Source organism: Puma concolor, chromosome D1, assembly GCF_028749965.1.
Source record: "Puma concolor isolate L17-30 chromosome D1, mPumCon1.1.hap2, whole genome shotgun sequence".
In the NCBI taxonomy this organism is placed as follows: Eukaryota; Metazoa; Chordata; class Mammalia; order Carnivora; family Felidae; genus Puma; species Puma concolor.
The window spans coordinates 116649597-116659443 of NC_141676.1; the positions used below are offsets into that span (position 1 = coordinate 116649597).

Genomic DNA, 9847 nt, shown 5'->3' on the forward strand with positions numbered 1-9847 from the left:
TGGAAACACAGCCCCATCTGAGATAAAATTTGGGAGAGAGGTGCCTGGCAGGCTGACAGCTTGGACACAGACAGTGTAGAAGCAGGGAGCAGACAGAAGCCAGAGACAAAGGAGGGGTGCTTGATTGCCACTGAGTGAGAGCATAGAATTCTGGTGCTAGAGACTGTGAAGCTGGGTGATGCCATTTTTACCTCTCCCGCACCTGTGCATAAACACACATGCACGCCACACCTATACACCCCATTAAGCTAAGCAGCACCACCTAGTGGAGAACGGAGCTGTTACACCAAGCCCTACCCAATTGCGCCCTCCAAGAACATGCCCTAGAGGACCACCACAAGTCTCTCCACCTGCTTACTACACAGACTATAAAGTGCATCCTAGTTAGATTTTTAGGGGAAACTGGATGTAATTTATTTTGGATTTCATTCTGTTCTCTGGTCCATCTATTCTTTTTTTTTTGTTTTTTTCTTTTCTTATTCTTGGATACAGAAAGAGAAAAATTTATTTTTTTTTCAGTTTAAAACTTTTAAAAATATTTTTACTACACTTTTTCTTTTTTGTAAAATTTTAAATTCTATTTTACCTCATTTCATTTTATTTTATTGTATAATTTTTAAACATTTTAAAATTTTTTCTTACCTTTTTTCTTTCCCTTTTTTCTCTATCAAGTTTCTTTCAAAACCAAATCAAAACATATCTAGGATCTAGCTCCCTTTATTTAATTTTTGTGTTGTTTTTAACTTTATAATTTTATTTTTTATTTTACTAATTCTTTTTCTTCTTCCAAAATGACAAAATGAAGGAATTCACCCCAAAAGAAAGAACAGGAAGAAATGACAGCCAGGGACTTAATCAACACAGATATAAGCAAGATGTCTGAACTAGTATTTAGAATCATGATAATAAGAATTAGCTGGGTTTGAAAAAAGCATAAATCCCTTTCTGCAGAGATTAAAGAAGTAAAATCTAGTCAGGATGAAATTAAAAATGCTATAACTGGGGCGCCTGGTTGGTTCAGTTGGCTAAGCGTCCGACTTCAGCCCAGGTCACGATCTCGCAGTTCGTGGGTTCGAGCCCCACCTCGGGCTCTGTGCTGACAGCTCAGAGCCTGGAGCCTGTTTCAGATTCTGTGTCTCCCTCTCTCTCTGACCCACCCCATTCATGCTCTATCTCTCTCTGTCTCAAAAATAAATAAATGTTAAAAAAAATTTTTTTAAATGCTGTAACTGACATGCTATGTTGAATGGATGCCACGGCAGCATGGATGGATGAGGCAGAGCAGTGAATCAGCAATACAGAAGACAAAATTATGGAAAATAATGAAGTAGAGAAAAAAGAGGGAAACTAAGGCAAAAGAATGATACAAGAATTTGAGAACTCCGTGACTCATTAAAAAGGAATAACATCCAAATCATAGGAATCCCAGAAGATGAAGAGAGAGAAAAAGGGGTAGAAGGCTTATGTGAGCAAACCATAATGGAAAATGTTCCTAACCTGGGGAAAGACAAAGACATTGAAATCCAAGAAGCGCAGAGAACTCCTATTAGACTGAACAAAAACCAACCATCAACAAGGCATATCATGGTCAAATTCACAAAATACACAGACAAGGAAAGAATTACGAAAGCAGCAAGGAAAAAAAAATGCTTAACCTACAAGGGCAGACAGATCAGGTTCACAGCAGACCTATCCACAGAAACTTGGCAGGCTAGAAAGGAGTGGCAGGATATATTCAACATGCTGAATTGGAAAAAATATACAGTCAAGAATTGTTTATCCAGAAAGGCTGTCATTCGAAATAGGAGAGATAAACAGTTTCCCAGACAAACAAAAACTAAAGAAGTTCATGACCACTAAACCAGTCCTGCAAGAAATTTTAAGGGGGACTTTCTGAGGGGAGAAAAGATGAAGCAAAACAAAACAAAACAAAACAAAAGAAAACAAAAAATACCAAAACCAACAAAGACTAGAAAGGACCAGAGAACACCACCGGAAACTCCAGCTCTACAAGAAACATAATGGCAATAAATTCATATCTTTCAGTATTCACTCTAAATGTCAATGGACTAAATGCTCCAATAAAAAGACAAAGGGTATCAAAATGGATAAGAAAACAAGATCCATCTATATGCTGTTTACAAGAGATCCACTTTAGACCTAAAGACACCTTCAGATTGAAAGTAAGGGGATGGAGAAACATCTATCGTGCTAATGGTTGCCAAAAGAAAGCTGGAGTAGCCATTCTTATATCAGACAATCTAGATTTTAAAATAAAGACTGTAACAAGAAGTGAGGAAGGGAATCATATCATAATTAAGGGGTCTATCCACCAAAAGACCTAACAATTGTAAACATTTATGCCCACAACCTGAGAGAACCCAAATATATAAATCAGTCAATCACAAACATAAAGAAACTCCTTGATAATAATACCATAATAGCAGGGGACTTCAACACCCCACTTACAACAATGGACAGATCATCCAAGCATAAAATCAACAAGGAAACAATGGCTTTGAATTACACACTGGACCAGATGGACTTAACAGATATATTCAGAACATTTTGTCCTAAAGCAGTGGAATACACATTCATCTTGAGTACACATGGAACATTCTCCAGAATAGATCACATACTAGGACACAAATCAGGCCTCAACAAGTACAAAAAGATCAAGATCATACCATGCATATTTTTAGACCACAACACTATGAAACTCAAAATCGACTACAAGAAAAAAATTGGAAAGACAATGAATACTTGGAGATTAAAGAACTTCCTACTAAATAAGGAATGGGTTAACCAAGAAGTTAAAGAGGAAATTAAAAAGTACATGGAAGCCAATTAAAATAACATGACGGCCCAAAACCTCTGGGATGCAGTGAAAGCAGTCATAAGAGGGAAGTATATAGCAATCCAGGCATTCCTAAAGAAGGAAGAAAGGTCTCAGATACACAACCTAACATACACCTTAAAGACCTGGAAAAACAACAGCAAATAAAACCCCAAACAAGCAGAATATGGGAAATAATAAAGATTAGAGCAGAAGTCAATGCTGTCGAAACCAACAACAACAACAGCAAAACAGTAGAACAGATCAATGAAACCAAGATCTGGTTCTTGGAAAGAATTAACGAAATTGATAAACCATTAGCCAGTTGGATCAAAAAGAAAAAGGAAAGGACCCAAATAAATAAAATCAAGAATGAAAGAGATCACAACCAACACAGCAGAAATGAAACCAATAATAAGAGAATATTATGAGCAATTATATGCCAATAAATTGGGCAATCTGAAAGAAATGGACAAATCCCTAGAAACATAAAATACCAAAACTGAAACAGGAAGAAATAGGAAATTTGAACAGACCCATAACCAGTAAAGAAATCGAATTAGTAATCCAAAATCTCCCAACAAACAAGAGTCTAGGGCTGGATGGCTTTCCAGGGGAATTCTACCAAACATTTAAAGAAGAGTTAACACCTACTTTGGGAAGCTGTTCCAAAAACTGGAAATGGAAGGAAAACTTCCAAACTTATTCAAGTGGGATCGTGGTGAATGATTCTTTTAATGTATTGTTGAATCCGGTACAGGGCTGAGTCAGTATCCGCAAAACAATCAATGTGGTGCATCACATCAATAAAAGAAAGAATAAAAACCACACGATCCTCTCAATAGATGCAGAATAAGCATTTGACAGAATACAGCATCATTTCTTGATAAAAACCCTCAAGAACAGGGATGGAAGGATCAGACCTCAAGATCATAAAGGCCATATACAAAAGACCCACAGCTAATATCCTTAATGCAGAAAAACAGAACTTTCCCCCAAGGTCAGGAACATGACAGGGATGTCCACTTTCACCACTGGTTTTTGTTTTTTTTTTTAACGTTTATTTATTTTTTTGGGACAGAGAGAGACAGAGCATGAACGGGGGAGGGGCAGAGAGAGAGGGAGACACAGTATCAGAAACAGGCTCCAGGCTCTGAGCCATCAGCCCAGAGCCCGACGCGGGGCTCGAACTCACGGACCGCGAGATCGTGACCTGGGTGAAGTCGGACGCTTAACTGACTGCGCCACCCAGGCGCCCCCACCACTGTTTTTTAACATAGTTGGAAATCCTAGCCTCACCAATCTGACAACACAAAGATATAAAAGTCATCCAAATCAGCAAGGAGGAAGTCAAACTTCGACTTTTCTCAGATGACATGATACTCTATATGGAGAACCCAAAAGATTTCAACCAAAAACGTCTAAAGCTGATCTATGAATTCAGCAAAGTCACAGGATTTACAATCAATGCACAGAAATTGGTTGCATTTCGATACCCCCATAATGAAGCAGCAGATAGAGAAATCAAGGAATCAGTACCATTTATAATTGTACCACAAAACATAAAATACCTAGGAATAAACCTAACCGAAGAGGTGAAAAATCTATACACCGAAAACTATAAAAAGTTTATGAGAAAAACTGAAGAAGACACCAAAAAAGGGGGGGCAATATTCCATGTTCATGGATTGGAGAAACAAATATTGCTAAAATGTCAATAGTACCCAAAGCAATCCCTATAAGAATAACACCAGCATTCTTCACAGAGCAGGGACAAACAATCCTAAAATTTGTATGGAACCAGAAAAGACCCTGAATAGCTAAAGCAGTTCTGAAAAAGAAAACCAAAGCTGGAGGCATCACAATTCCAGACTTCAAAATGTATTACAAATCTGTAATCAAAGAGACAGTATGGTACTGGCACAAAAACGGACACATAGATCAGTGGAACAGAGTAGAGAACCAAGAAATGGACCTGCAAACATATAGCCAACTAATCTTTGATGGAACAGGAAAGAATATCCAATGGAATAAAGACAGTCTCTTCAAAAATGGTGCTGGGAAAACTGGACACTGACATGCAGAAGAATGAACCTGGACCAGTATCTTACACCATACACAAAAATAAACTCAAAATGGATGAAAGACCTAAACATAAGACAGGAAGCCGTCAAAATCCTAGAGGAGAAATCAGGAAAAAACCTCTTTGACCTTGGCCACAGCAACTTCTTACTCAACATATCTCTGGATGCAAGGGAAACAAAAGCAAAAATGAACTACTGGGACCTCATCAAAACAAAAAGCTTCTGGACAGCAAAGGAAACAATCAGCAAAACTAAAAGTCAACCAATGGAATGGGAGAAGTTATTTGCAAATGACATATCAGATAAAGGATTAGTATCCAAAATCTATAAAGGACTTATCAAACTCAACACCCAAAAACCAAATAATCCCGTGAAGAAATGTGCAAAAGACATGCATAGGCACTTTTCTAAAGAAGACATCCAGATGGCAAACAGACACATGAAAAAATGTTCAACATCACTCATCATCAGGGAAAACAAATCAAAACCACAATGAGATACCACCTCACACCTGTTAGAATGGTTAAAATTAACAACTCAGGCAACGATGTTGGCGAGGATGTGGAGGAAGAGAAACCCTTTTGCACTCCTGATGGGAATGCAAACTGGTACAGCCACTCTGGAAGACATTACGGAGGTTCCTCAAAAAATTAAAAAATAGAACTACCCTAAGACCCAGCAATTGCGCTACTAGGTATTTATCCAGATGATATAGGTATGCTGTTTTGAAGGGGTACGTATACTCTAATGTTTATTGCAGTGCTATGGACAAGAGACAAACTAAGGAAAGAGCCCAAATGTCCATTGACAGATGAATGGATAAAGAAGATGTGGAGTGTGTGTGTATAAATACACACACACACACACACACACACACACACACACACACACACACACACACAGGAATATTACTCAGCAATCAAAAATAATGAAATTTTGCCATTTGCAACGATGTGGATGGAACTATAATGTATTACGCTAAGCAAAATTAGAGAAAGACAAATATGACTTCACTCATATGAGGACTTTAAGATACAAAACAGATGAACATAAGGGAAGGGAAACTAATATAAAAACGGGGAGGGGGAAAAACATAAGAGACTCTTAAATATAGAGAACAAACTGAGGGTTACTGGAGGGATTGTGGGTGGGGGAAGGGCTAAATGGGCAAAGGGCATTAAGGAAGACACTTGTTGCGATGAACACTGGGTGTTATATGTAGGGAGTGAATCACTGCATTCTACTCCTGAAATCATTATTGCACTATATGCTAATATAAATTTTAAAAAATAGAAGTAATGCACTAAAAAAAAAAGAAACTAGATGTTTCTGAATTATTAGCAAGTATAAAATCAAAACTACCTTTCTTGGTAAGGGAGGTCAAAACATAAATGAGTGTATGTTTGCTTAATTTGCCATTTCCACATCCAGTACTATACACACCGTCAACCTCCTCAAAGGAAAGGCATTGTTTTGCTCTACTACTTTGCAAGTAAAATATAAGCAGTAAACATCAAGGGGTAGATGTTTTTTCTAAGCCTATTCTTTTCTCAAGAATTAACTTGTGAGTCATTAGCTCTGGTAATGTAAAAATTGCTGTAATAATTTGCCGATAGTGTGCATTCCATGCCAGGTAAATCCTCTTAGTCTTTGTTAGCATTACTTCTAAGGTCCTTGCAGGGGAAAGACCCAGACAGTTATTCCAAATGAAAGATTTGTCATAAACATAAAACTGAGCTGGGTTTCTCCTTTGTCTAGAAAATTATGAAGAGGCTCATTAAAAGATACGTCTTACAAGCCCAGATAGATCGGGAGAGTGACGACGTGAATGAAGGTGAGCTGAACAGGGACCAGCCGGCCCCTGAGCCTGAGTGTGGGTGCAGCCCTGATGTAGAGCTGGAGGAAAGCTGGAGAGAGTGGTTTGGGGAGGGTGAGCCTCCTAGGGAAGAGAGGGAGGGTCTCACCAACCATCAGCACTACTAAATAGTGTCGGAAAATAGGCTGTTTTTCCAGAGTTGGGGCAGGTGTCACTTGCGACATAAGTAACTGTTGCTTTTGGGGAGTGGCTTGCAGGGATGAGGAAGTGGTTGGGAAAAGTAAAAGGCTCTTGCCCCCAATCCTGCAAACATTTGCCATGAATGTTTCCTTTTTACTAGAGAATCTAGAAAAGATACTCAGATTCCTCAGTGTCTTTTAAGTTGGGTTGACCTGACAAGATGTAAGTTTTGGGACCTGCAACAGTAATGACTGTGGCTTTCTCAGTAGAAGGCACTACCATCAAGTGCTACCCCTGTGACTGTTCAAAACTAATAGGTCCTCAAGTCAGCAGATTTCCTCAGAGTCCGACGGAATTGGCACCTCTTCCAATTTCCTTGGGACTTTTGTTATAATTTTTTCTCTATAACCTTTTCATTAACCAAAAGCTTTAGCTGAGAAAATTGAAACCTGCCCCCTTAGGAAGTTTTTTCCTTTGAAAGGATTCAAACTACAGATGTGTGTGGAACTGACTGATTTCATTCTGTTCCAGAATCACTAGTTTCTCTGCATTATGTATTTATAGTTGACTTCCTATCTCTCTTGTTTTTTAAAGGGGAACTGAAGGAAATTAAACAGGACATCTCAAGCCTCCGCTATGAGCTCCTTGAAGAGAAAACTCAGAATTCAGAAGACCTCGCAGAACTTATTAGAAAACTTGGGGAGAAATTATCAGCGGAACCAAAGCAAGAGGAAGGCAATAGATAATGCAAAGATGTCCATTAAAAATACTATTTATTTGTCTACTTGAAGCCATATTATTTTCCAATTTATTTTTTAAGTGCCATTGTGACCATCTTTTAGACAAGAAAATGTCCAAAGATAACTTGGGAAATTCCATTATCTGAAACCCTAATATTTAATATTTTTGGTGATTAAATTTCATTGTTCAGGCTAAAGTTTGCGGATTATGGTGAAAATTAGGCCCAACTATTTGATGTTTTCTTGAGCATAACAATCGTGATGCTGTGATTGCTATCTAGTGTCTGCCTGGGGATTGTCTTGGCTGGTAGGAGGCTGACACAGCACACTCTCCGTGTGGTCTTTACCTTGAAGGTGATTTCAGGTAACTGCTTGCCTACCTTATGGATTCCCTGATGGTGACTTCCAGCCCTGAAATCTAGGGACAGATAATCTGTAGCTGTTTGTAAAATGCTATTTAATCATCTGCTCTAAGCCCTCACAGAATATGATTGGTAATATCTGTGCAAAATTGGGTTAAATCTTTCCTAAATTTGCCAGTTCACCTCTTTGAAAACGTTACACTTAACAGTGAAAAAGTGCTTCCTCTACTGAGCCCTGGGAACATGGTTTAGTTTGTGTGTGTATGTGCATGTGCATATGCATACACACGCGAGTGCACATAGAAAAGTGTATATGAAATGCTTGTCCTGTTTTCTTTTGTAGCCAATATGGACTCTCAAAACCTCTTTATCTTTTGATTTTTACTGTGACTGAAAAATTATTGTCCAAATAATGAATCCTTTATTGGAGAAGTATCAAAGTCACAACTGATTATGATTATTTGGTCCAATTATAGCATAATGTTGTGCTTTTTTTGAGGCATTTACAGGTAAATCCCACATTTGGCATTGAGTATAAAGGAAACTGTGGAGGGAACTTGCAAATACTTACCTTTATTCTCAGTATGTTCTACCCTCTGTCAAAATATATGAAGCAGGGATGTGCGTTTGTAGGCATCCACATAGGCTGCTCTTACGATGTGAAGCAATATCTACAACGATTAAAAGAGAGAGGTGAAAGTTCATCTTTTCAACTACACAGACTACCAACATTTAAATGATGCTGGGTATTAACTGGAAATGTTTCTTTAAATTCAGTAAAGAGAGGTTTCAAATGCAAATTTTTAACTTCATTTTAGAGATAAAATAGTCACAAAAATCTAGTTAGCCCCAACTTTGAATTAATTTAAGTCAAAGTAGTTTTATGTAACCAGATCACAAAATGCAACTGAAATTTGCACTCAGTGATTTTGTATTTGTGGGTATCATTTACTGAGAAGTTATTTAGTAATACAGAAAAGGTAGGCTTTCAAATGTTTTGTGACAGCATCTGAGCCAGAAGTTGTGAAAATCAGCCTCATAGCAAATGCACTATTAGCAAGTTAAAATAACCTAACACCCACAAAGCTTTGTGTTGTGCCATGAAGGAGATTGGCCTCTATGCCAAGGGGTGCTCTGTGACAGCAAACGGGCTTGACTCCAAAGAATCTAGAAAAGATACTCACATTCCTCAGTGTCTTTTAAGTTGGGCTGACCTGACAAGATGAAAGTTTTGGGAGCTGCAACAGGGATGACTGTGGCTTTCTCAGTCATCAAGTGCTACCTCTGTGACTGTGCAAAACTAATATGTCCTGAAGTCAGTAGATCTCCTCAGAGTCTGACGGAATTGGCACCTCTTCCAATTTCCTTTCAATTGGAACATGAAAAGAAAGCAACCACGTTTTAAGAAAGGTTTTTAAAAATTCCAACAAGAGCTTACTTAAAGGCATATTGTCAGAGGATGGCCATAAGCATGACTATCCTGCACAAGTGTCAAGCCACTGGCTTTAACTCTTGTATTCCTGTTGTAGTCAGCCTAACATATAAAAATAAAATGATTAATCAGATTAAATGTATTTGCTCATCCTGTTCTCACGGTCATATTTCTCTGCTCAAATTCGGTGCTTTCTGGACGCTTGTAAGGAGGGCAGCCCAGTGATGTCTGACTCTGACCATACAGCTGCTTCCTGGAGGCCAAGCCACAGTCACACCTCGTAGCAGACCTACTACCGGTGAACAAAATGAAGTCCCACTGCCTCATTTTACTCTGCTATTTGTATTACTCTGAAACTGAGAATTAACACAAATTCAGTATGGTTTTACTACATATA

At 38.3% G+C, this 9847-nt stretch overlaps 1 protein-coding gene across 5 annotated transcripts in view; it reads left to right on the plus strand.

The window, feature by feature from the left end:
* TRPC6 (transient receptor potential cation channel subfamily C member 6) overlaps positions 1-9607 on the plus strand; it is a 134726-nt gene extending 125119 nt beyond the window's left edge. For 3 of the 5 annotated variants that reach the window (XM_086679301.1, XM_086679299.1, XM_086679302.1), the window contains 2 exons: positions 6679-6754; positions 7511-9607. In XM_086679301.1, the coding sequence (XP_086535427.1) occupies positions 6679-6754; positions 7511-7662 (228 nt within the window). In that variant the 3' untranslated portion in view covers positions 7663-9607. The remainder of the gene's footprint in view (positions 1-6678; positions 6755-7510) is intronic. The other 2 variants (XM_086679303.1, XM_086679300.1) reach the window with 1 other exon arrangement.
* The last annotated feature ends 240 nt before the right edge of the window (positions 9608-9847 follow it).